Below are 27,837 nucleotides of genomic sequence, written 5' to 3'. Positions count from 1 at the left end.
ACTAACTATGTTTACCACAACGACCGTTTTGCATGACTTGGTACCTTAAATTAAAACTCGGAACAAGAAAGGGAAAAGGATAGAAATCCTTTTCTAGATAAGTTCTAGAAATATGGACGTTTCTTCCAGAAATTACTGAAAGGCCAGTGATTCAGTAAACTCTTCTATATTTCCCTCCTACGAGTAATCACTGTGGTTTGTCCGCGTGGTATACCAAACATTTAGGCATTAACTCCATGTCCGGCTAATTAAATTAGAGCAGCCTTTAATGTGGCATCTGCCTACGTTGCTGAAGTAGTGGCATCGTGGCTCCACCCTCTGACTGAATGCGGTGTCAGTCAAGAGCGTTGCCATGGAAGTCGCTGGCAAAGTATGCGACTGGCTGTGTTTGTAAACGGTGTTCACTCAGTAACAAACCAAGACACTGCAGGGCGCATCGAGCAGAAGTTGCGTGGGTGATTAACTCGTACGTTTGGCCAGCTCGGTTTATCATTTACTTCGGGGCGAAACTGTCAATGAAGACAGAGGATAGAATTGCATTTCCAAGACAATTCGCAAGACATGCCCTAATGTTTAAGTATTGCTGTGTCTAGCTAGCTACTGGACACATAAGTTTTTACTTTTTGCTCGACTATCTGAACTATCCTTGGGAACGCAAGTCGCTCTTGTGGAGCCCGTTGAACCGACGCGATGATGCCAGAAAGTCCGCAGGGCAACGAGATGAGAAACCGTCCACTTTGTCGCGGTCAGACGAACTCAAATCAGAACCACTCCGCGTTGTTGTCCGAGATCAAGACTCCAATCAAGACCGAACCTTTCAGTGACCTGTACAGTCTTATCCCCGGCAAAGAACTTGGGAGGTAAGTCCGCGTTCATTACACAGTAGGCTAAATTGCCGTGTGATGCACAGTAACTGCTTACTGTTGCAAATTAGTGTTTGTGTTGTTTCTAGTCTGAAAAGCTGTGGTAGGCTACGCTTTACATGGGTGAAATCGGTCGCAATTCATTTGAGCTGGTGTCTTGTTTAGGAATTTACGGTATTTGCGTTGCCTCTTTAGGAAATTATGGTTGTCCGGCTGAATTCCTTCAAGCATTCCGGATTTCAGTTTTATGTCAATTATTTTATATGGAATCGAGTAGGCTAATGTATTGCGTAGAATATTGTTGTTTAAGTTATTTAAAGTTAATTTCTGGAATCACACAAAATGCATATTCAGCGTTATGTCATGCTCCACAAATCTGGAATAGGTTGTTTATTTATAACTGGCTTAATTGGTTAATATTTGCCTAAAGACCCGCCTCCACTGCTTGGACATTACACATGGATATCAGCTGCAACCGACAGACAGATTATTTCCAAATATATTTCTCTTTCTTTTAGTCAGGCATAATTATCTGAAGTATTTTACTACCCAGCCACATTTAATTGTTGATTATATTCTTATGATTATATTGTGTGTGCGTGTTGGGGGGCGGGGGGGGGGGGGGGTGTCCATTGCTACATACAGTCAGCAATGCAAAGTCAATGCCATATAAAAACCAATCTGAAACAAAGTGCCTTTTTAAAATGATGTGAAACCAGCTGCAGAGTTTATATACCAGACCCATAAGGACTCTCATTAAGTCATTGCGTTTTGGGTGGCTTTACACTTCCAACCCTAATATTAACTTAATAAAGCAATATCCTACATTGCAGATGCCGCAAGTGAGAACATATTTCCTCTTTTCATTTTTCCTGTCCTGTCAGTGTAATTAGCCAGTTGTAGTCAGGTCTTTGGCAGCTGTCCAGTCAGTCAGAACATGTTAAACATGAACATCTGTGTTTATTCTTGGCAAACAAGGAGATTTGAACCTGTTCAATTGTGGCAATATTTACCTGAGGTCGTCATCAGTGGATGTCAACGGCGCAAATATTCAAACCTTCACTTTCTAATTGACCCTCAGCCTCTGATTGGCTCATCAACTAAAGAGCTTTGGTCGACTGCCAATTGGAATGCAGCGCCTTGAACAGAGAGATAGGGCTGCCAACCGAGTCCCAACTGCCAAACGAAGTCCCAGCTAAACCCGTCCACAACCGCCACCAAGTCCCATATCACACTGTTATTCTCCCCATCAGTGCGGTGCAAACCAGGTTTATCCATCTTTAGGTTAATAGGTTTCAGATGTTGAGGTAGCCAACCAATCAAATTCCTTTCGATTTGTGTTGTCATAGAAATACTTGAGGAACCGTATGAAGGGTGGCATGACGAAAATAAGTAAATAAAACATGACTCCTCTATTGCTTAGCAGAATGCCTCAGTGCTTGAAGTTGTGGCCTGAAAAGTTTCCATAGCGAATGAAGTGAGTTCATTAAGAAGCTTTATTCCATTAAAGGTAGCGCTGTTATTTTTTTTAGGTTAATGGTTCAGGTGTTTTGAAATACTGCCTCCGTCAATGCGTCTGTGTTTTAATGCTGGGAGATGGCGTCTTGTGTTTTGCGCCTTTATGTCCTTAAAAAAAAAAATCACCACAAGTGTTTAATTAGAGTGCAAAAGGCATTTGGCCTGTTTTTTTTTGGTTCTGAGCAGGCTAAGTCTATTTAAGAACTCCCGTGTTATTTCTGGATTGCGTTCTCCCCCCTGTGAATAGTTGAAATTGGCCCTGCGTGAAGTAGGTCAAAATGCCTTTCCTCGGTTAAAGAGTTTTTTATGTACTGTACCCTGCAAAAACACACAGTGGCACTGCTTTGCACAAGTGCTTGTGCTCTTGGGGTTAAAGTGCTTGTTTTTAGGTAGGTCAGCATAAACTGCATACATAAAAGCATGAAAGACATGCTCATTGTATGATTAGAGGAAGGTAGCCTAGCAATGTGGAACATAGTGTAAGTATCACAGAAAAAATGCTGGTTCATTTTTCAATTTATTACTGATTTTATTTTCTTATTCACTTCTTATTGATCCTATACAGTAAAGAGGAAAAGCTAACTGCAGTCTGTTTGGGAGAGATTAATGCAGGCAAGAAAACATTTTGTGTGTGTATAAGGGTGTGTGTATGTGTCTGTGTTCATGTGTGGTGCACTGTGTGTGTGTGTGTGTGCATCTGCGTGTTTGTTTGGTGTACTGTGTGTATGTGGGGGGGGGGGGGCGGTGTTGGAGGGTGTGTGAGTGGTGCACTGTGCATGATCTTGTATGCCAGTCACTGACCTGTGAAACTATTGTAATATTAGTGCGGTTGTTTTAAGTATCTGCTCATGGTTGTTTATACTCGGTTACACAATAACTCCCACTTGGTAAGTGAAGCCGCATGCATGCAAAACCACAGGGTCGAAACAGGGCCAGTTACTGCCATGGGCTTGCAGCAGCTCGAATAGCCTGATGCTGGGTTTGTTCTTTGGTCCATGAGAGCGGCATGATTGTGCTCCATGTTGGGAAAATGCATATCTGCCAAGCTTTTTACAATAGTCCATTTGCACACACACACATACACATGCACAAGCATACCCGTATTCATACTAACATTTCCTCACAAACACACATGTACACACACACACACACACTCATTCACAGACTCACACACACACACACATGCACACTCACACACACACACACACACACACACTCATTTACACACACACACACACACACACACACAGACTCATTCACACACTCACACACACACACATGCACACTCACACATGCGCGCACACACACAGACTCATGCTAACACTTTTTCTCAGAAACAGTCGTTCTCGTCGAATGTAAACACACTGCAGCAGACACCCACAGTTTCCCACAGAGAGGAGACCAGGCCTGGCCGAGACGCGATGACATCACCACCCTTCAATCTCAGCACCGTTTGTGTTCGGCTGGTAACATCTGCCGTGCGCCACAGAAATGGGGGGAGGGGGGCAGGTTTGGGGGAGGTCACGGCCATGTTCATTACTGAAACCCCCCCTCTGCAAATCTCACATCCCTCCCTGTCAGAAGAACTCTGGTTGCCCTGGATACGGCTGTCAGTAGCACTCCCGCTCAGCCGAGTGGGTCCAATTAAGTCCATTTGGGCCCTGGCTGCTGACGGGGCCGTCCCGTTTCTCACCGGTACTGCTTCCTCGGGTTTTTCACACTCTGATCCCCTCAGGTCCAGGCTCTGTGGTGGTCCAGGTTCCGTTTTTAAAAAGCAGAAATTATATATATATTTTTTTGCGCTAATGGCAGGTTGTTTCCGACAGGTGGTCGGGTGTTTTTTTTTGACGTTCTCTGACTGCCTGCTGCACTGTTCTCGCTTGCCGAATTCAAAACGTGAGTCATGACAACGATGAGCGGCTTGAGTAAACGACTCAAACCAGCGCGGCAGGTTTTCAGTCCGTGCGTGATTAATGTGCACCTTGCACAGTGACTGAGGGGACAGGGTGCTGCACACAGCTAAGGAAGGCGGACCCGGGAACAGTGGATCACTTAGATGCAGTTCAGCAGTACCGAGCAGCTGTGCATCCCCTTCATCCTGATTTCTAATGTAACTGGTGGACAAAGCGTACTGGGCCCGTGCCGCTAGCTCAGAGCTGTGGATTAGCCGTTTCCTCCAGCTGTTTTTGTCCACTGAGTGAGACACTGCCTCTCCTGTCAGTGTTTGAGTATCAATCACTCAAACGCCTCGTCGGGGATTAATCAAATCAGATCAAATCAAATTTTATTTATATAGCGTATTTTACAACAGTTGTCACAATACGCTTTACAGACAACCCTAGCCTAAACCCCCCACAGGAGCAAAGCCTAAGGCAACAGTGGCAAGGAGAAACTCCCTGTGGCAGATGGGGAGAAACCTTGGAAGGAACCAGGCTCAAGGGGGAAACCCATCCTCCTCTGGTCGGCTCAGGGTGCCGACTGGTGACCAGCATGTCAGCCAGTTTAGTATTTTAATGTGCTGGACGTCCTCATCCAGGGTGACGTACAATCCCCCGAAAGTGCGGACAGCTCATGCAGTAGCGCATGCACTCTTGGATGGATCTTGAGGAGACGTTAGAAGGTGACATTTCCTCGGTTTCCACTGAAAACTTTGTCCGTGTTTAAGGGAGGAAACATGGACGGGGAAGATTCTGTCGTTTTTAACGTAGATCTTCTATGTGCTGAGCAGATGTTCCACTCTGCGCTCCTTTAATCAGGGAGGTTGCTGTTTGTAATGGGAGGGCAAGCCCCGGAGGCCTCGATGTGCCAGCAGCTTCACCTAAAGACTATTAAACATTAAACACACCAAGCTGAACGTCTGTAAATACAGTACAGTACTGTCCTGTAGAGTTTCACTCCAACCCTAACAAAGCACCCCTCATTCAACAGCTAGAGCAGGACTGCCCAACCCTGTTCTTGGAGATCTACCATCCTTTAGGTTTTCACTCCGGCCCTAACAAAGCACACCTCAATCAACAGCTAGAGCAGGGCTGCCCAGCCCTGTTCCTGGAGATCTACCATCCTGTAAGAAATCTGTCTCTGATGCTGGCCACACATTCCCTTGATCTTATCATTATCACAATACAGTTGGGACAATGGTAGAATAGCGACCGGGAGTGAGAGATTGGGAACCATCTAAGTCAACAGACGTGCCAATTCAATCACAACAGGACAGCCCATTCACTGCAGCCTAATTGATAGGTGTTACAAAACTGACTACATCATTCTTAGTATGTGTATTCAACACTCCTGATCAAAGCTTTGAAAACAAATGAGAAGCAGCCTCTGGAAAGGTTTGTGGTTCAGTCGGACTCTGCTGAATCCATGGTGTCATTCATGCGCTTTGTCACTGCCGGTATTGGAAATAAACTTCATCACATTCGAGAGACGTCCTTTTTTCCTTACGACCGTCCTGTAGGTTTTAATTTCAACCCAAATTTGACGGCCCTGTTTCTACTAACTAGCAGCCCAATAAGCTGTTGATTGAGGTGAGCTTTGTTAGGGTTGGAGGGAAAACCTACAGGATGGTAGATCTCCAGGAACATGGTTGGGGTAGGCTAACTTTCCCTCAGCCAATCACGCCACAGCGATAGGGGGAAATGGCTGTGCAGCAAATCCCACTGTCTGCACTCATTGGGTCTGTGGCAAGATTTGCACCCTCGCACAAATATCAGTGTGCTGTACAGAAAAAATGGGACACCAAGTACAACAAACATGGCTTCGCAGGTCAGAACAATTTGCAGAAGCCTGATTGTAGATTGCTCAATATTTATTTGCAACCTATTCCAAAGACCTGAACCCACAGGGAACAGTGAGTAAATACTACATTGAAAGAGCGTACTGTACATTCCAATGATTCCAGTAGAATATGATAACTAAATGCTTTATAATAACTGCTGTTTGTACAATGTGTTATATAATTACCCTGGTTACATTTTTAAATAAATACGAGTGGAAGATGAGTGAAGGTCAGTGAACATGATATAGATTTAGATAAATATAGATATTTTATTTTGTAAATGCCAGTTCTGACATTTTTGACAACTTTTTTCTGCAATCAGTGTTTTCTTTTTGTAGTCTACTTTGACAGAGTTGTTCTTTTTAAGTACAGGAAGGTTTGTTTGTGTGGTCCGACAACCTAATCCTTTTATTTCTTTAAGAAAAGTGGTGGAAAATATATGTGGGACTAACATAAATAGAAAATAGAAGAGATCCAGTACTGGCCAGTCATTTTGATTGTTTTGTAGGTGTTAAACCTTTTGTACTGTATGTTGATAGCATAGTGCAGTTTGTTCTTAAAGCCTGTTACAAATCTGATTACCCCTTCAAACTGCCATTTAACTCCAATCCGTCTGGCACACGGATATCAGCAGGTGTGATCTTCATCAGCGTTCATTATCTTCATCATAATGTCTTTAGATTTCATGCCTTCTCGCAGAGCCATTGGAGAGGCCATTGGTTCTGCGTAAATGCATGACATAGATCCTGATACAATACAATACAATCCTGAAAGTTTGGGCAGGTGAAGCACTGCACAGGTAATACGGTAGCACCTGAGCTATCGAATCTGAGACTCTTTGTACACATTAGGCTCTTACTCTTACACAGCCAGGAAGCCTGAGAACTGACAGTCGCTTTGCTTTGGTACGACAGCCATATCCGCTACCCGCTGCTGGATTTTGACTTTTGTTTTTTTTTTTTTTTAAACATAAGAAGATTAGTACTTCAACATTTACGTTTTTTTTTTTTTTTTTTGTGAGTTAATCAGCAGACGCTCTTATGGGGTCTGAATGGGGTTGGATTAGTCCGGCAGAAAGCTCAGACTAAGGAACGTGGCAATTTTTTTCAAATGAAACGGCTCAGCTGGCTAGTCCCGTTTGGGTCCATTTCAAAAAGTGCAGGTCACTGACTTCTGTGGGAAAAGCGCAGCTCGAGAACTCTAGGATTCCTCCTTCTCTGTTAAATCAGACGGACAGTGTACAGGCCAGGTCAGATATAGCTGATGATGGTGTGGGCCTATGTAGGAGGGGGCAGTGTGTGTCACTGTCGGTCTTGACACAGGTTACTGACTGGCTGGGCCTCAACAGTTAATTTTAACCCCTTGAAGAGTAGGGTTCTTGGAATTATGTCACTGTTCTAGAACTCAGTTGGTTTGTGTACAGTTCTGATTGTGACATCAGCATTAGAGTGTTCAGTTAAGAACATTCTAATTACATACACTGCGTGGCCAGAAGTATGTGGACACCTGACCTCCATCTCATACAAAACTATGGGCATTAATATGGAGTTGGTCCACCCTTTACTGCTATAACAACGTCCACTCTTCTGGGAAGGCTTTATACTAGATTTTGGATCATTTCTGCAGGGATTTTCTTCACACCGTTCTCGATAAAACCACTTCTACATGAATCTCGCTGTGTGCTCGATGGCATTGTCATGCTGAAACAGGAAAGGGCCTTCCCCGAAATGTTGGGGAAGCAAAGAACGGTCTAGAATATGATTGTAAACTGTAGAATTGGTATTTCCCTTCAGTGGAACTAAGGGGCCTAGCCCAAAACATGAAAAACAGCCCCAGACCAAGGGTCATCCAGATACTTTTGGTCATATCGTGTATTTGTGATCTCACACCTTATATAATATCAAGAGATATGACCAAGAGGTCATGGCACCAGCTCGGTGAAACGTTCAGACAACTTTCCCTCGTCCCTCAACACGCCTCCAGTGCGTTTCCTTTCAAGCCAAGCGGCCTCCACCTCTCTCTCCACCTCCCAGCTTTTGTCTTAATCCTTATCTCCGCACACACGCCCGTCCACCTGGCGGCTAGAACGGCGTCAGCGGATTTCCTGCAATATGGGTTACTGTCACGTGCCCCGCTGGCTGGCCGTGTGGCGTCTGCGTGTGTATGTGTGTGACTAATAGGCTTATGAGTTCGGCACTGCCCCCCGTCACTGACCTTTCTCCCACTGAAGAGGGGGTCCCCCTCTAGGAGCGATATCTTCCACAGCAGCAGTACACGCCAGGTTTTTAAAAATGTGCCGTTTGTGTAACCAGGGTGACGAAGGGGCGACATAGCTCAGGAGGTAAAAGCGGTTGTCTGGCAGTCGGAGGGTTGCCGGTTCGATCCCCCGCCCTGGGCGTGTCGAAGTGTCCCTGAGCAAGACACCTAACCCCTAATTGCTCTGGTGAATGAGAGGCATCAATTGTAAAGCGCTTTGGATAAAAGCGCTATATAAATGCAGTCCATTTACCATTTGATGTATGATTGGAAGTAAGATCCTGCTTTCCATTTTCCCACCACTAAAGTGTATCTACAAAAGTTACCTACAAACTAGATAGTATCTAGCATTATTATTATTATTATTATTATTATTATTATTATACAGCCTGAAATGGCTACTGTAAGTCACACTAAAGTAAGGGCTTCAGCCCTGGGGGCCATCTCTCCACACAAAGGAACACGTGCTGGACACGTCACCTAGGAGACCGATAGTGTGTCACTGTTACAGGGCCAGGGAGGGGGACACAGTTCAGGAATGACGGCATCCAGCAGACATGCAGAAACACAACAACGTGGCCGCCCCCCACCCCCCTAACCCCCCCCAAAAAGGTCTCAATGGACCCAGCAGCGCAGGGTTCAGATCTCCCCCCCCCCACACTGCACGTGAGGAGCGGCTCCTCCCCAGTGGGGCCGGGGGGGGGGGTGCGGTAAACAAGAGGAGAGGCGAAGAGCCCCCGCGGTGTTTGATATCAACACCGTCCGCTCGGCGCTAACAAACCGCTAACGCGTCGTCATTCCTCAAAATGGCCGAAAAATCCTTTCTCTCTGTGTGTGTGTGTGTGTGTGTGTGTGTGTGTGTGTGTGTGTGTGTGTGTGCGTGTGTGTGTGACCTTGCTTTCACTCACAGCGCCAGCGCTAAAAATAAATACCAATTAACATCGTACCGCCAAAACTCATTAGCGTCGCTCTGGAAATATGGACAAAAGTGGCGGTTGACATACTTTTACGGTTCACACTCTTTTTTTATATCATGCGCAATTTGGAAAACCACTGCAAGATACCGTACCTTGTTTTATCTGTGGGTTGAACATTTTGTGTATAGATGGGAGATTTGCCCCTTGAAAAATTTGTTTTTGCGGTTTATTTTGCTGTAGTGGATCTGATCAGATAAAAGTACTGTATCTTGCTTTGGGCGAGTGAGGAGTTTGCAGTGTTGAATATGCGTGAATACAAGATCTCTGATTTCACAAAGGCTGGGTTTTTAACACACAGTGACAGATTTGTTTGGTAATATAAGCTCCACTCTTGTTGTCACAGGGGGAAGTTCGCCGTGGTGAAGAAGTGCGTGGAGAAACGCACGGGGAAGGAGTACGCCGCCAAGTTCCTGAGGAAGAGGAGGAAGGGCCAGGACTGCCGGCTGGACATCGTCCACGAGATCGCCGTGCTGGAGCTGGCCACCGCCAGCCCGCGGGTCATCACCCTGCACCAGGTCTACGAGACGGCCAGCGAGATGATCCTCGTGCTGGAGTAGTGAGTACACTCAGCGGAATGAGTGCACACTAGAGAGTACACACAGAGTAGTGAGTATACACTAGAGAGTACACACTGCGTGATGAGTATACACTTGTGAGTACACACAGAGTAGGGAGTACACACTGAGTAGTGAGTACATACAGAGTAGTGAGTACACACAGAGTAGGGAGTACACACTGAGTAGTGAGTACATACAGAGTAGTGAGTACACACAGTGTAATGAGTACACACAGAGTAGTAAGTACACACAGTGGAATGAGCACACACAGAGTAGTGAGTACACACAGAGTAGTGAGTACACACAGGGTAGTGAGTACACACGGGGTAGTGAGTACACACGGGGTAGTGAGTACACACGGGGTAGTGAGTACACACAGAGTAGTGAGTACACACGGGGTAGTGAGTACACACGGGGTAGTGAGTACACACGGGGTAGTGAGTACACACGGGTAGTATACACACAGAGTAGTGAGTACACACAGAGTAGGGAGTACACACAGAGTAGTAAATACACACAGAGTAGTGAGCCCATGCAGGGGGATGAGTACTCACGTGTCAAAATTTGTGAGTACACCAAGGGCTGTGTGATACCCTGGCATTTCAGTACAGAGTGTGTTGTGGTACATCATGTAATTTGCATTAAAAAAAATAATAATTGTATTATTATTATATTGTGGCCACGTCCACATCTGCACCCCCCACAAGAATAATTAGTATTAGCAATACGTATTTAAAGTTTAATGTGGAAAATGTTTGACCAACCTAACAGGGACTTGGTCCCCAGGAAGAGATAGTTGAAGAACACTGCTGTAGCGCACTTTCAGTTTTGGCGCCTCAGCTGTGGCAGAAAACTATGCAGGAGTCTGTTTTCGAGCTTACATCTCGACACGAGGATAACCCATTTTCTCAGTTCTGCCAGCCGAATGAATGGAAAACAGACCGCCCCCCCCCCACACACACACACACACACACACACGTCCCGTTAAACAATCGTCCCGAGGTGGAATCCTAGCTCTTTCCCAGTTGTTCCTGGGAGCAGATGGGACCGGTAATCCTGCTCAGCCCCCCCCACTCCCCTCACCCCCCCCCACTATGACATCGCTCCGTGTGGTGCTGAATAGGGAGTCTTTCCCTAGGGCCAGAGGACAAACGGAGGGGTAATCCACACTGTGCGCCAGGGTGAACATACTGCACTCCCCACAGGAGCAGGGACACGTGCCGAGGCTGATTATGAGTGTGTGTGTGTGTGTGTGTAAGGAGTGAGGAGTGTGTGTGTGTGTGTGGAATGTGTGTGATGTGTATGTGTGTAATGTGTGTGTGTTGTGTGTGCGTGAGTGTGTGTATGTGTAATGAGTGTGTGTGTGTGTGTGTGTGCATGAGTGTGTGTATGTGTAATGAGTGTGGGCGTGTATGTGTGTGTGCGTGAGTGTGTGTATGCGTTATGTGTGTGTGTGTGTGTGTGCGTGAGTGTGTCTATGTGTTATGAGTGTGTGTGTGTATGTGCGTGTGTGTAATCACTGTGCGTGCGTGCGTGTGTGTGAGTGTGTGCGCCTGTCTGATAAGAGGGGTGGGGGTTGCATTGTGTGAAGTGCTTAAGTTCTTCCGCTCCGTAACGGTCATGTGCACAGTTGGCCCGCAGTTGCTCCCATCCATCAGTTTCATAGATTTAACTTCTGGAACTTTCCTACAGTTTAGTGGAGCATCAGGCTCTTATGAGTCATAGTGGTCCCCATGTGGGCCTATGCGCTGTGCAGAATTACCTCGCGCTGTTCTTGTAAAAATGAGAAGTAGTTTGTCGTACAGGTAGTTACTGATAGTCTTTTAATATTTCTGTCTGTTGGGAGTTATATATTAGCTTTAAAGAATTTTTAAAATCGTAATGGACATGAAGGAACGTGATTTATCGGGAATACACTACCAAGGAAATGAAAAATGAGTGGGCCACGGAAAGCTCATTTATTCATTTGAGTCACACCTAGTAAATCACTATTGTCAGGTGGCATTTTTAGTAAAACCATCCCAGCTCATTTGTAACCTGAAAGTATAATTGAATTACGTGAGATTGTATTTTCCTGAATTTTTACATCAGTCCTGTCTCTGTACAGTGCATTGTCCCATGTTGTATTTCTCCTGTGGTGTTTAAAAAAACAGATCCTGCATTTAAGCTAAACTGATCCAAAGGCTCTGATGTGGCCTTTGCAACCGCATTATCTACCGTTCGAAATGGGGAAACCGTTAAAGGAATTCTCAGCGAAAATTCTAACTCTAGAACTCCGCTGCTTTCAGTCCCCTGTAGTGATTGTGACATCAGCATCAGAATGTCCACTTAAGAACATTCCAATCGCACATTTGTGACCTCACAACCTTGCAGGGTTAAAGGCAGAGTCGATGTGTTTGCAGGGCGTGCGCAGCACAGTGCATCCACAGTCGGTGTGTGAGTGTGTGTTTGTGTCTGGGAGGGCAGGGAGTGCCCGTTGTGGGAGCCAGTGCAGCGGTGAGGCGAGGGTCAACAGGGAGGACCGTTAATCTTCGCTTCCCGCAGCACATAGCTGCGGCCGGCCCAGGGGATCGTGGGAAAAATGCCGTTAGGTCTGGGGGGGGAAACCCCTGAGCTCAGGAGACTGCCCTGGGACTGTGGTCATGGGAACCAGTGTGGCACGGATGCGTGGTGGATACTCTGTGTGTGTGTGTGTGTGTGTGTGTGTGTGTGAGCGTGTGAGCGTGTGTGTGTGTGTGTGTGTGTGTGTGTGTGTGAGCGTGTGAGCGTGTGTGTGTGTGTGTGTGAGTGTGTGTGTGGTGTGTGGTGTGTGTGTGTGTGTGTGTGTGAGTGTGTGTGTGTGTGTGTGAGTGTGTGGTGGGTGTGTGTCTGTGAGTGTATAAGTGTGTGTGTGTGTGGTGACAGATGTTTTTCCACTTGTGTCTGAAAGGCAAGGCAGGAACTGTGGATATAGCAGAAGAGTGGTTTTCCACACCCTGTTTGTGAGTGAAAGAGCAGAATAAACAGACATTTCCTTTTTTTAACCCTGCGTTTGAATGTTTATGCGCGAAGTTTCTGACCCAGAAAGGTTTCCTGTTAGTCTTTCATGCAGCTGTCCAGCTCGCCGTCAGGGCTGCAAATTTCTGGTACGTTTCTGGTGTGATTTTATCTGAGAAAACATAACACGTATTCAGATATGCAATCCAAAATATCTGAGGAACGTACATGTACAAATACGCACTTCTTAAATGATTGTTATTGTGCACTTATAGTGAACGTGCATATTACCGTGTGTTACAACTGAACCGTCCAGCCCACTGCGTTAGATCTTGCTGCACCATGGATACACCAGGGCCATCGATCTAGATTCCCAGGGTGCCGCAGTGTCCATGGGTTTCCTTTCAATCAGCAGCCAATCACGGCTTTGAGAACAAGAGATGTGTGGATTCCTTAGCCAATCAATGGCTTCAATGAACCGCTGGTGCTGAGAAGTTGATAACCAGCAGACACTGCGGCCCTCCAGGACTGGAGTCTGACACCTGTGAGAAACGCAGTGAGGTTACTGAGACTGGATTCCATGGCTGACGCGTGATGGTCAGGGGTTATGACAGCCAGCCGTTAGCTTGAGCTGACTGAGCGCGAGCAGTGTGAGTGTGTGGGTGAGCGCTGTGTTTAAACAGCTGCTAAAACGACCGCACTGCACGCGGGGCGCATTCCCCGGAGTTTCCCAGAGCGACTGCACACCTGAGAGAGCGGCCATCGCATCTGTGAGGGGTCAGGTGCTCTCAGTGAGCCAATCACGGCACAGCGCACTGCCCTGTTTTTAATGAAACCGTACCAGGCCCCCCAGGGCAGGCGGGGGGGGGGATAATTGATCAGATCGATAGGTTAGCGTTCAGGCCAATCTGGAGGGAACTGCCCTGCCATTGGACATTTACCCTAAAAGCCCCCCTGGGCCAATCAGACTATGAATAGAGGTGTGTGTTCGCTCCTCAGTTTTTGAAGGTATCGCCATGGCCACAAAGCCTTGAGGCCGGGCTTACTAGCTCAGCTACTTGCAAGAAAAAACACACACACCCAGCTGCTGTGCCCCGCTGACCGCGAGCGGAAACGGAGTCGAACTCGGCAGAGAAAGCCGCCGGGCCCGTTTGCCCTCCCCCCCCCCTCCCCGTCAGCGACGTGTGGGAGCTCATACTGGCTTCTGATTGGCCGGGAAGTGGAGCAGAACTCCTGCTCTGACGGCCTTGCACGTGAGATTCGGGGAGGTTGTGGGAGGGGGCTTGCGGAGGGGGGGTCCTGACTGTGGAGGACTGACAGAATTTTTTCGTGCTCAGGACAGGGACTTTCTCACAATTAAGCGGCAACAGGCGGATCTAGTACGTGCTCCCCCTCTCTTTTTCTCTCCCTTTCTTTCTTCCTCTTTCTCTCCCTTTCTCTCTGTCCCTCTTTCCCTCTTCCTCTTCCTCTCTCTCTCTCTCTCATCCTCTTCCTCTCCCTCCTTCTCTTTCTCCCTCACTCTCCCTCTTCCTCGCTCTCTCTCTCTCTGTCTCTCACGCGGGTGCATTGGGGTCAGGGTGTCAGGGCGCACGTGAGTGCGGGGGAGTGTGGCCGGCTGTCCCAACAGGATTAACCCCCCCCCACCCCTCGCCCTCACCCCCACCCCTCGCCGTAGCGACCGCTCCCACCTCCTCATGCTAATCCGGCCCGCAGGATCCACCTGCTCTGCCAGCTTTGACCTTCGACCCCGTTAGAGTGGGGGGGGAGAGCAGAGAGGCGAGCTGTAACCGGGTCAGTGGCTCTGCTCTCGGGTCAGCACCAGCACCCGGGTCTCTGTCCAGCTCGGGTCAGCACCAGCACCCTGGTCCCTGTCCAGCTCGGGTCAGCACCAGCACCCCGGTCTCTGTCCAGCTCGGGTCAGCACCAGCACCCTGGTCCCTGTCCAGCTCGGTCAGCACCGACCGGTCTCTGTCCGCTCGGTCAGCACCACACAGCACCGGTCCTGTCCAGCTCGGGTCAGCACCAGCACCCTGGCCTGTCCAGCTCGGTCGCACCAGCACCGGTCTCTGTCCAGTCGGGTCGCACCAGCCCCGGTCCTGTCCAGCTCGGATCAGCGCCAGCACCCGGTCTCTGCCAGCTCGGGTCAGCACCAGCACCCCGGGTCTCTGTCAGATCGGATCAGCGCCAGCACCCGGTCTCGTCAGCTGGCAGCACCAGCACCGGCTCTGTCAGACGGATCAGCACCAGCACCCGGTCTCTGTCAGCTCGGTCAGCACCAGCACCCGGTCTCTGTCCTCGGGCAGCCCAGCACCGGTCCTGTCCAGCTCGGGTCAGCACCAGCACCCGGGTCCCTGTCCAGCTCGGGTCAGCACCAGCACCCGGGTCTCTGTCCAGCTCGGATCAGCACCAGCACCCGGGTCTCTGTCCAGATTGGATCAGCACCAGCACCCCGGTCCCTGTCCAGATCGGATCAGCACCCGCACCCCGGGTCTCTGTCCAGATCGGATCAGCGCCAGCACCCCGGTCTCTGTCCAGATCGGGTCAGCACCAGCACCCCGGGTCTCTGTCCAGATCGGATCAGCGCCAGCACCCCGGTCTCTGTCCAGCTCGGGTCAGCACCAGCACCCGGGTCTCTGTCCAGATCGGGTCAGCACCAGCACCCCGGTCTCTGTCCAGCTCGGGTCAGCACCAGCACCCGGGTCTCTGTCCAGCTCGGGTCAGCACCAGCACCCCGGGTCTCTGTCCAGCTCGGATCAGCACCAGCACCCGGTCCCTGTCCAGCTCGGGTCAGCACCAGCACCCCGATCTCTGTCCAACGGCGCTGGATCCCAAATGAGAGAGGCCGCTGATCAGCATCCCACTGTGGGAGGCTAAGCTAATGAACGCACGTTCACACAGGTTCTTATATGTTACTCGTCTTCTTCAAAGCCTTGTCAGCGGGTATAACTCCACCTGAGCAAGGTTTCCATACCACGTTTGGGGTCGGTTCAGGAAGTAAACTTACTCTTTGAAAAAGCACCATAGAATAATATGGTCATTTAAAACAAAATTCATTGACGGGATTTCAGTTTGTTCGCTGAGTTTACTGAACTGAAGTGGGTTGGTTCGGATACCGCTGAGACACTTTTATTCAGGCACTGTGGATGTTTTCCCCACATAACGCGTATATAGTAATATACAGGTCCCAGCTCAGTACTGCAGATGCCCTCCTGACACAGTCAGGACTGGAAAAATCTGTTCTTGTAGACACTACAGATTATCGGTACAGTGTGACTAGTAAAAAAAAAAAAAACTGGTAGTAAAGTACCTTACAGTAAAACCGTCAAAACCATTTTACGAGCTCTTAAAACCCAGAGAGCTGCTTTTGGCGCGTAATCTAGTATGTCTGTGCGACACAACGTCCTTCGGTAGGGGTTCATCAGCCCAGACGGACGCTCTGGTCTGTGAGAGACGGTGGTATGGAAACCAGACAACAAATACGGTGCTTCCTGACCCCCACGGCAGTTCTCTGTGTGTGGATAATAGCAGCATAGCGTCTTCCCCCCCCCAAAGACAGCTAATGACAAAACCAGCTATTTTTCCTTTGCACAGCTTGCATTACATACACATTGGCCGTTATTTTTATACAGCTGGGTATGTAGTTCTGCCTGTCAGGATGAGTACCTTACGGTACAGTGACCCCCCCCTGGAGGTGAACATGTAACGGTCGAGCAGTGAGTCTGTTTCCCTTTACCGCTAAACCAGCTCTGGAGATCTCCTGGAGATCTACTGTCCTGGAGGTTTTCACTCCAACCCTGACAAAAGCCACACCTCATTCAACAGCTAGAGCAGGGCTGCCCAACCCTGATCCTGGAGATGTACTGTCCTGTAGGTTTTCACTCCAACCCTGACAAAAGCACACCTCATTCTACAGCTAGAGCAGGGCTGCCCAACCCTGTTCCTGGAGATCTACCGTCCTGTAGGTTTTCACTCCAACCCTAAAAAACACACCTCATTCAACAGCTAGAGCAGGGCTGCCCAACCCTGTTCCTGGAGATCTACCATATTTAAACGAGATCACTTGCAACTCGCACACCTCGATTGAATTGCTGAATTAGTAGAATCGGGTCAAATTAGGGTTGAAATAAAAACCCTGCAGGACACTAGATCTCCAAGAACAGGGTCGCACTAAGCGGTGCGTCGCTACCCCTTAACGAAACACTCCCGAAAAACCCGGAGGGCGAGCGTAACGAAGCGTTTATTCAGCGAAATGCACTTCCACAGAGGAGGTCCGCAAATGCAAAGAGACTTTTTTGTTTTTTTTGAGCCGGGGGCTAAGCGGTCTTTGTTGCTAGGCTACGAGCGTCTTTGTCGAGGGCCGTTCGCCACGGTAACGGTTGCGCGCGCGTTCAGGAAGCGGCGCGCGGACACGTTTTTGTGCGATGAGATCACGGGGGATGACGTCACCGCGAACGCACGCGGCTCCCTGCGAACCCGCGGTAACGTGAGCTCTGTTCAAACGCGGACGGGCCGCAGACAGGCCGCTCCGACGCTTCTGTGACATCGGTGACCTCGTTGTCTCGCAGTCCTGACGCTCACTGTGTGTTTGCAGTATGTGCAGGAGGCCTGTCTGCTGGGCTGACAGCAGAAACTATGCTCCATGGCAGCAGGTGGATCACTGTCATCTTAAAGCCCTCACAAAAAAAAGAGTACTTAAAAGTTAATTGTTTAAGTGTACTCGGGTACATACATTTTATTTTATAAATTATAATTTAAACTTATTAAAAGTGAAAGTGCACATTAACTACACTACTCAGGAACTTCTTTTTTTTTGGAAAGGGGTTGTAGTTACTTATCAACTGTTGTTTTCATGTAACTGTTAGTTGTTCCACAGGTTGAGCATTTCATTTATGTGCCTCATCCAGAGCAATGTTCTATTTGAGAGCCAAAAAGCACCTTTTACTAGCAAAAAGGGTACCAATGCATTGTGTATTACTGGGTTGGTGTACAATTTTGTGTACCTGTATGATACCACCCCAATGACAAGCATTTGTACCTTTTTTGGGCACTTTTCCCTTGTTTCTGGGAGTGTAGGACAGGTGGGCGTGACACTCACAGCTGGGTGTGGTCTGGGCCCGGGTTCCCAAGGGAACCACGACCAGGGCTGGAAATAACCGGGCCTTGCACACGGAGGGAACGAAGCCGCCTCCCACAAGAGCCGCACGGGTCACAGAGCGCGTCCCCCCCACCCCCCCCTCCCCGCGCAAGCCCGCTTCCCGAAGCGCCGACCCGCTGGCGGACCATCCAAAACACTCCCCCCCCCCACACTTTTGGGCCGACCGTCGGAGGCCGAGAGAGCTCTGTGCTGTAATTACAAGGTGCCGCCTGCCAACTCTGAACCGCTCGCATTTTCCTGGACTAAAACAGTGCTGTAGAGGGGCGGGGGCGGGAAGAAGTGTGTGTAACTACCAGAGAGGGGGGAGAGTGTGTGTAACTACCAGAGAGGGGGTGGGGGTGGAGTGTGTGTAACTACCAGAGAGGGGGGAGAGTGTGTGTAACTACCGAGAGGTGGGTTGAGGAGCAGGTGTGAACTACCAGAGATGGGGAGAGTGTTGTACTCCAGGAGGGGAAGGATGTGTGTAACTACCAGAGAGGTGTAGAGTGTGTAAATACCAGGGGGGGTGGGGTAGAATGTGTGTAACTACCAAGAGGGAGGTGTAAACTACCAGAGAGGGGGTTGAACAGTGTGTGTAACTACCAGAGACGGAAGTGTGTAACTACCAGAGAGGGGGAAGTGTGTGTAACTACCAGAAGAGGGGGTTGGAACAGTGTGTGTAACTACCAGAGAGGGGGGGTGGGGGGTGGAGTGTGTGTAACTCCCAGAGAGGGGGGGAGAGCGTGTGTAACCCCCCCCCAAAAAAACGTCTCAGATCCATCATCTCTGTAAGCTAAGGCTACTGCGGTTCTGCAGGCCAGCCAGGGGACCGGGTTGAGAGCTCATGCAAACCCAGTAATCCGCGAGCTTCCCCAGAATCGCTCACTTATTTGCTCGTTTCCGCTGAGCTCTTTGAAGTGCCTAACGCTTGGGAAACGGCCCTCAATAAGGACATCGGCCAAATGCATAAACTGTAATAAACCTCAGGGCTTTGATGTTGTAACCGTAGTGTTTTGTAAATAGAGACCCAGCGTGTTTTGAGAGACACAAACAAACACTTTACTTGGAAAAATTATCAAAAACCTTCTTTGCAAATATTTTTTTCTTTTTTAGTGAAACACTACTGGTCAAGCAGCAATAAATGCTGAGTAAGCAAAAATTAAAGCTGTAAGCAGTGCGTATTTATCCTAGCTCCCTCCTCAATGTATTTATTTTCTCTATTTAGCGCTACACCGTCCTTTCACTAGCCAGCCATCAAACTAAAGTCCGGGCAAATACGGGGTTTCCTGCAATTGTATTCCAACAGTCACTATCACGAAAGGGCTGCCCGTTGCTGCCATCTGCTGGTGATTATGTGAAACTTCAGGGATTTCCTGAGCGGGCTGAGAACTGCAAGCACCTTCCCGTCTCATTGTGGATATTCTGCCCTGTCTGCAAATACTGGATAAGATTATGCAGTACCATTTATTAAACGTGACTTGTGTTCAGATACTGTAATCACATAGATTGCAAGCATTTAGTAAAGGGGAAACAGTTTGTCACAATAGTTGTGGGAAAACATTGGGGAAAGACTGTTTTACTGATATACAAGCGATTCATTGTTTTGGTCTGGTTCATGTATATTAATGTTTAGTAGTTTTTACAGTTACACACTTCCTCAAACAAACTGCACAATCTGTCCCACGTTTGTTGAGCGATGTGGCTCATTGCCTGTGTTATTTTACACAGCCCAGCCTTTTATCACGGGTCTGTATGTGTGTACCTGTGTAGTCGGTAGTATAAATAATGTGTGATCACATGTACTGTAAAAGTATACGTAGACCAGTGGTCTTCATCAGCATCCGATTCAGACCCAGGAAACTAGGTCAGGAGAATTAGCTGTGTAACCGCCCGCTTTGATTGATCGATTAAGTGGCGAGCGACAGGAAATCCCAGCAGCCCCTGCGGCCCGCCAGGACCAGGAGCGAAGCTCAGTGCCACAGACCGTGAAGCGAGATCTCGCTCACTCTGACTCACGTGCCCGAGCTGTGTAATCCCAGCGGCACCTGACCCACTGAAGGGGTTGTGGGGGGGGTGGGGGATTAGCTCTCATAAAGGTGGGGGCGGATTAGGGGGTGGGACAGCAGGGGAAAGTGTTGATCCCCCCCGCTCGTCTGTAAACACGGGGTCGCGTCGCCGCCGATTGGCTGTCTGCGGGACGATAAGGAGCGAGCCGCGGGATTCGCCGAGCGGGATCCTGAAGCCCCTCCCCCTTTTAGAGAAGCGGCAGGTGGGTCGGTGACGCAGGTCAGCCGGAGAGCGAGCCGCCAGGCCAGGTGCGCGCGCGGGGGGAACGTCAGTCTGTCTCCCCCTTCCTGCTCCTCACGAGACCCCCAGACTGACGCAGGGGCTGAGCCTCTTTGCTTCGGCGTCTGCTCTGCTCGTTTGGGAAGAGAAGATTAGCGGGGGGGGGGAAGTTAAATTCGCGTAAGGTACTTACGGGGGCAGAAAGCATGTTTTCGCGAGCGAGTGTTACGCTCAGTCTGGACCCTGGGTTTGGTCTCTCACAGCACACTCCACAAGCGCATCTGTGGTCACGGTGAAAGCTGCTTGCTGCTGATGCTTGATAGCATGCTGATGGTGTGTGTGTGTGTGTGTGTGTGTCCCTGCAGCGTGCTGATGGTGTGTGTGTGTGTGTGTGTATGTGTGTATCCCTGCAGTGTGCTGACAGTGTGTATGTGTGTGTGTCCCTGCAGTGTGCTGATGGTGTGTGTGTGTGTGTGTGTGTGTGTGTGCGTGTCCCTGCAGTGTGCTGATGGTGTGTGTGTGTGTGTGTGTGTGTGTGTGCGTGTCCCTGCAGTGTGCTGATGGTGTGTGTGTGTGTGTGTGTGTGTCCCTGCAGCGTGCTGATTGTGTGTGTGTGCGTGTCCCTGCAGTGTGCTGATGGTGTGTGGTGTGTGTGTGTGTGTGTGTCCCTGCAGCGTGCTGATGGTGTGTGTGTGTGTGTGCGTGTCCCTGCAGTGTGCTGACGGTGTGTGTGTGTGTGTCCCTGCAGTGTGCTGATGGTGGTGTGTGTGTGTGTCGTGTCCCTGCAAGTGCTGCTGAGGGTGTGTGTGTCCCTATAGCATGCTGATGGTGTGTGTGTGTGTGTGTTCCCTCAGTTTGCTGACGGTTGGTCTGTGTGTGTGGTGTGGTGTTGTGCGTGTCCCTGCAGCGTCTGATGGTGTGTTGTGGTGGTGTGTGTGTGTCCTGGCGTGCATGTGTGTGTGTGTGTGTGTGTGTGTGTGTGTCTGCAGTGTGCTGACGGTGTGTGTGTGTGTGTGTGTGTGTCCCAGCAGTGTGCTGACGGTTTGTGTGTGTGTCTGCAGTTTGCTGACAGTGTGTGTGTGTGTGTGTGTCTGCAGTTTGCTGACAGTGTGTGCGCATCTATGTGTGTGTCCCTGCAGTGTGCTGACGGTGTGTGTGTGTGTGTGTGTGTCCCCTGCAGTGTGCTGGATGGTGTGTGTGTGTGTGTCCCTGCAGTGCCGCGGGGGGTGAAATATTCGACCAGTGCGTGGCGGAGCGGGACGAGGCCTTCCAGGAGCGGGACGTGAGGCGGCTGATGAGGCAGATCCTGGAGGGCGTGGCCTTCCTGCACGAGAACGGCGTGGTGCACCTGGACCTCAAGGTGAGCGTTCCGGAAGCTTCCGCTGCGTACGCGCCCCCTTTGAAAACACAGCCACCCCGCGTGGTGACCTGCGCGGTGCCCCGCGGCGCTGCTCAGCCCCCAGCATACACTGGGGTGGCCCCAGGACACTCACTCTGTGTGTGACAGGGATAAATGGGCGTGGCCCTGTCTCTTACAGACCTGTCTGTTACTGATTACAGGCCACTCCAAAAAAAACTCCCACACACACACAGTTTATAGAGTCATCTGGGGGTTCATGATAATGTACTTAATGATGATAATGACTGTGTATAAGTATGTATCTCTTATGGTTACAAGCGTTCTTGATGGTCCAAATATATATTGTTAATTCATTAAGTTCTCTTTTATCGTCCACAAAACATGTATAATTTGAAAGCACAAGCTTCATAGGACTAGACCAAACATGCATATAACTCAGGCAAAGAAACACTTGAAGTGAAATAAATTGTGTGTGAGTGTGTATGTGCGTGTTTATGGGTGTTTGTGTGTGTGTTTGCCTGTGTGTGTGTGTGTGTGTGTGTGTGTTTATGGGTGTTTGTGTGTGTGTGCGTGTTTGTGTGTGTGTGTGTGTGTGTGTGTGTGTGTGTGCGTGTTTGTGGGTGTTTGTGGGTGTTTGTGTGTGTGTGTGTGTGTGTTTATGGGTGTTTGTGTGTGTGTGCCTATGTATGTGTGTGTGTGTGTGTGTTTATGGGTGTTTGTGTGTGTGTGCCTATGTATTTGTGTGTGTGTGTGTGTGTGTGTGTGTGTGTGTGTGTGTGTTTATGGGTATTTGTGTGTGTGTGTGTGTGTGTTTATGGGTATTTGTGTGTGTGTGTGTGTGTGTGTGTGTGTTAATGTGTATTTGTGTGTGTGTGTCCACTGACTGCCCTGTCTCTCTCCAGCCCCAGAACATTCTCCTGACCAGCGAGGCCCCGCTGGGGGACGTCAGGATCGTGGATTTCGGGCTGTCCCGTGTGGTCAGCGGGGGCCAGGAGCTCCGGGAGATCATGGGGACCCCGGAGTACGTGGGTGAGCAAACCGACACCCCACCCCCCCATTTTGGGCTTGTGTTTACGCTGCCCAGATCCACCAATAGAGCTGTAGCACTCGGCCAAAAGGTGAATCTGCACAGCAACTGCCTAGCGCTAATCTAAAAAAAAAAAGAAAAAAGCTGTTGTTTACATCCTCTGAAGAGCCTATCATCAGAGCAGAAAATAAAAAGGCAGTTAGTGGAGAACAGTAACTCCTCAGTGATAGAGCAACGGCTTTATCTGAGCACACAAACATTCCGGGATTTTCTGACACCATAGCAGAGATGGCAGTGGCTAACTGTGCTGCGTTGAGCACAGCGTAGCCTGACATGACAGCCACAGGTGCCTGCAAAACTGTGAGCACAGCAAAAACCCTGCGCCAGTCTTCAGCCAGGGTAATGTGCTACTTGAAGTGTAGGTTTTTTTGGAATGTGTTTTTTTTTTATTTTTTTTTTTTATTCAGTGTTGTAGAACTCTGTATCGATTGTTACATCAGCATTAGAACGTTCTTAACCGAACATTCTAATCACACGTTTGTGACCTCACAACCTAAATGGTTATTAAACACGCAGACACGAAACAGTAATAGCGTACAGTAGTGTAATACAGAAGTTGAGTCTGAGAGTGCTATGCTGTGCATTTTGTAAGTTTTTCTCATGTTCAGAGTCATAGAGCCCTCCTCTTTTGCAGCTCCAGAGATCCTGAATTACGAGCCAATAAGCACTGCAACTGACATGTGGTAAGGCTTCCAAGAACCTTAAGACTCCATTTTATAGACCCACGCCCCCGGTCTACCACTCACCCATTGCATTAAAGTTAGGCTCCACAGCTTCTGATTGGCTGGCATTACTGCCGGCACAGCTGCCAATAGGCTCTGCGCACAAACAGCTTCTGATTGGCTGGCATTCCTGCTGGTGCAGCTGCCAATTGGCAAGCAGCATAATTATTTGTTTTTCTTGGTGATTGATTTCCTGTGTAATCAGACCGCGACGCCTCGTTCACTGGAGGTACTTCCTCCCCAAATGGAGACCCTGACCTGCCTAATCACAACCGATACAAAAACAGCACCAAAAAAATGCACTCAAGGTCGTTCAAAAACCCTGAAATTCCCAGGAATATTGTGGGTAGGACATGCCAAGCATTTCTAAGTATGTTTAGTAAGAACCATTTAAATGGTGTGCACCTGGTACATCCAACTGCACACTTTCTCTGGGGTCAATTATTGGATACACATCTATTTAATTTACATCTGTGCCAGGCAAGTTGACTATTTCTATGTATACAACCACTTATTTTTCAGAGAACAACTCTGCGTGCCTGTTTAGGGGCTGGGCTAACATCAAATAGTGGCGATAGCTATTACAACAAAATTAGAAACATCCATTCATCCATTATCTATACCCGCTTATCCTGAACAGGGTCGGGGAGGGTTAAAATAAATAATAATAATAAACTTCTGCTCGGTAAGACGTCGTTTCCATGGTTACCCTCCAGGAGCATCGGGGTGCTGGCCTACGTGATGCTGACGGGCACCTCCCCTTTCCTGGGGGAGGACAAGCAGGAGACGTTCCTCAACATCTCCCAGATCAACATCAGCTACGCGGAGGAGGAGCTGGCGGGGCTGGGGGCAACGCCAATCAACTTCATGAAGTCCCTCCTCCTCAAAGACCCGCAGTAGGTCCTTTACCAGGCTGGAGGGGGGCGGGCTGGAGTGTGTTTCGTGGGCTCAAAAATGGACACCCAAGGCCTGAACAGATGTGAAATGATGCGGATTTAAAAGGTACTAAATTCTCTCTCTCAGTAAAGGTTTATTAAAACTCCAACTCTCTTCTTCTCTGTCGATCCTTCCCTCTGCCTGTCCCCTTCCCCCTCCCCTTTCTCTCTCCATCTCCCCCTCTCCATCCACTCTCTGTCCCCATTTCACCCTCTTCCTCCTCTCTCTCTCCCCTCCCTCCCATCTGTCCCTCCCCTCCCTCCCCTCCCTCCCTCCCCTCTGTCCCTCCCCTCTCTCTCTCCCCACTTCCTCCCCTCTGTCCCTCCCTCTCTCTCCCCCACTTCCTCCCCTCTGTCCCTCCCTCCTCTCCCCCCCTCCCCTCTGTCCCTCCCTCTCCTCCCCCCTTCCTCCCTCTGTCCCTCCCCTCTCTCTCTCCCCACTTCCTCCCCTCTGTCCCTCCCCTCTCTCGCTCTCCCCTCCCCTCTCTCTCTCTCAGGGCTCGGGCCACTGCCCAGGACTGCCTGAATCACCCCTGGCTCCACCCCCAGGAAGGGGAGGGCCCGAGGAAGCCCCTCCCCGTTCCCTGCCCGCCGCTCGAGGAGGAAGAGGAGGACGAAGGCCTGGAGACGGAGGAGCTGATCGTGGTGGCGTCCTACACCCTGGGACAGTGCCGGCAGTCGGACCAGGACACCCTGACCCCCGACCCCAAGGGCGTCTCCAAGCGCTTCAAATTCGAGGAGCCCTTCGGCCCTCTGCAGGAGGTCATCTTCTGAGGCCAGCGAAGCAGCGCCACACATCGCCATGACAACCCAGAAAGCCAAACCCTTCCTCTCAGGTTTTAACAGACCAGAGAGCCGGGGTCACACTTCGCCATGACAACTCAGAAAGCCAAACCCTTCCCCTCAGGTTTTAACAGACCAGAGAACCAGGGTCACACATCGCCATGACAACTCAGAAAGCCAAACCCTTCCCCTCAAGTTTTAAGAGACAGGAGAAGCAGGGCCTCTTCCTAAAACACACCTCCCCATCTCAACTCAGAAAGCCAAACCCTTCCCCTCAGGTTCAAAGTTGTTTCCTTTCGTGTTTGCCTGTCTGTTTTAAACTGAGAGGTTTCATGGACCTTTAGCTGTACTTTCTCTCTTCTGTAGCTATTGTCCATCAGCAGCCTGGCACTAAAGAAAACAAACTTGTGCTCATTAAAACAATTATGTCATAATTGCTCTTAGCATTTTTAGTTAAAAGTTCTGGAAGATACTACTTCACTAGTTTAAATGTGCTTTGTGGAAAATGGAAACAACTGTATTGCATAAAACATTTTCCCCAAACCCATAATCTTAATTTGAAAAATCAGTCATGTGATAATAATTACATCAGTGCTTGCTCAAGACATAACACTACGCTCGCTGACAAAAAGCTGTTAGAAGGCGCTCATCTTGGTTACTGTTTTGCACACAGGTAAAGACTTATTTGTAGTGCTTCAAGGGACATTTGCTTCAACTTTCTAATGGAAACATAGCTACCACCATTTGCAATATTTCTGAATGAATTCTCTTTATATTAAAATGCACAGTATAGGCTCATGATGGGTTGTAGACATGTAAATAAATATAGATGAAACAGAAGCTAGGAGTTTTAGCAAAGTTTAGTGAAACTGCTGCTTTAATATAGCCAGTACACCTATTATTGTCCGTTTTCCCAGTTATGTTTCTGAAGCGATAATTACATTTGTGCACTTCTTTATATATATTTTTTGTAATATATATTTTTAATTTGCAAACAGTCTCAAAGTGTACAGTGTTTGTTTCCGTCCGGAGAAATAATTTTTCAGGTCTCAATGGAAAGCTGTTATCCGAAATTAAGTTTTGTCCTTAAATCCATCTTTGTCTTTTTTGTATCGCCATAATATTTGTACGTCAATATGTTGTAATATTTGTTTAAAAGGTATTTTTAGATGTGAAGCACCCTGGCTTGTAAGTCACACACACACAGTTGCTCACACACGTTTAGCTCACATCTCCACAAGGGGGAGCTATTAGCACTCAAGAAACTGAAATTGATGACAGTGGTGCTTTGCTCCACTGTGTCCTTGTTTATTAAACATTCCTTAACCAGACCTAATATAGAGTGTAATACACTTTCACCACTGTACATCGACAAATCTACTGTTGAGTATGGTGATATTTTTGAGATTGTTGTATAAAAAAAAATCACATTTCAAATGCTTAAAAGCTGTATCAGAGGCATTATCCCCAATCCTTTTATGCCTTGAAAAGATGCTTACATTTGTATTTTAATGACAAGCTTTCTTTTTTTTGGCTATCAAACAAGTAATAAGGATATTTATGTACAATTAATATTTTTACAGGGCCAGTAAATTATTTAATTAGCAGCCTGATTTTGACATATATATCTGTCTCATTCTTACCTCTTCTGTAAGCACTCAACAAGCAACTCCTAGTCCTCTATCTTTTCAAAATACACGTTGATGAATTGGTAAGTACTAAATAATATATTTATTCCTTGTTTGATACCAGTGCGACAATTAATTCATTGCATTGCATTGATTAGGTTGGCCTCGGTCCAGAAAAAATGCATATTAAATTTGCATTGTAAAAAAAAAACCTTTTTCGTTTGCCAACGCGGAGGCGCCGGTGAGCGTTGACGTTACCTCAGTTAGCTTTTAGTTCCGCGTTCCGCAGATCGGAAACGGGCCCCAGAGCTTCAGCCCTGTTGTCCATTGTCTTTATTGGTTGATATGAAGGCAGGAACAGCGAGTTCCTATGAAATGGGCCGGTTTGCACGGACACAGATTAAGCTTAGTCCATCCATGCATCCATTATCGATACCCACTTATCCTGGGCAGGGTCCATCCATTATCGATACCCACTTATCCTGGGCAGGGTTAACCAGTGGGGGGTTGCTGGAGCCTATCCCAGCATGCATTTGTTGAGAGGCAGGAATAGGCCCTGGACAGGCCGCCAATCTATCACAGGGCACACACACACCGTTTACTCAGCAATCACTCACACACTCATACATATGGGCAATTTGTAGTCCAATTAAGCTTAGTCCTGGACTACATTGAGTTTAGTATGGAGAGTCTCCATTCCAAATAGAATTTAGCCTGAGACTAAGCTTAATCTGCGTCTGTGAAACTGGCTCAATATATGCTGTAGCTGATGGTGCTTTTTCCTCTTCTTGTATACCTTTGCTTTTTTTTTTATAACCTTTGTAAAAAGGATGTACATAATTCTATGAATAAACAGATCTTAATATACCCGATACTGATGTCCCTGTGCTCAGTGCCCTGTGAATCTGACTCGCTCTTAACTAAAAGATACAAAGGCACCGAATGAGATGACCAAGGAACGGGAATGTCTGTCATCG

General features: G+C 48.5%; 1 protein-coding gene across 2 annotated transcripts; it reads left to right on the top strand.

Annotated features, from left to right (window-relative positions):
• The first annotated feature begins 358 nt into the window (after nucleotides 1-358).
• LOC135260664 (serine/threonine-protein kinase 17A-like) lies at nucleotides 359-27,732 on the top strand. 2 transcript variants are annotated; one of them, XR_010331713.1, is made up of 8 exons: nucleotides 359-860; nucleotides 9,736-9,948; nucleotides 21,561-21,705; nucleotides 22,608-22,734; nucleotides 23,427-23,475; nucleotides 24,231-24,410; nucleotides 24,947-25,427; nucleotides 25,511-27,732. XR_010331713.1 is itself a non-coding variant. In XM_064346093.1 (7 exons), the coding sequence occupies exons 1-7, from the start codon at nucleotides 691-693 to the stop codon at nucleotides 25,221-25,223; spliced, it is 1,161 nt and encodes a 386-aa protein (XP_064202163.1). In that variant the 5' UTR covers nucleotides 359-690; the 3' UTR covers nucleotides 25,224-27,732. The 2 variants fall into 2 exon arrangements, 1 of the variants encoding a protein (XP_064202163.1); XM_064346093.1 differs by having other exon boundaries at nucleotides 24,947-27,732.
• Nucleotides 27,733-27,837: the final 105 nt, after the last annotated feature.

Source organism: Anguilla rostrata, chromosome 8, assembly GCF_018555375.3.
Source record: "Anguilla rostrata isolate EN2019 chromosome 8, ASM1855537v3, whole genome shotgun sequence".
NCBI classification, from domain to species: domain Eukaryota; kingdom Metazoa; phylum Chordata; class Actinopteri; order Anguilliformes; family Anguillidae; genus Anguilla; species Anguilla rostrata.
The sequence above is the reverse complement of the archived record's forward strand: the minus strand, read 5'-3'. Positions and strand labels throughout refer to the sequence as shown.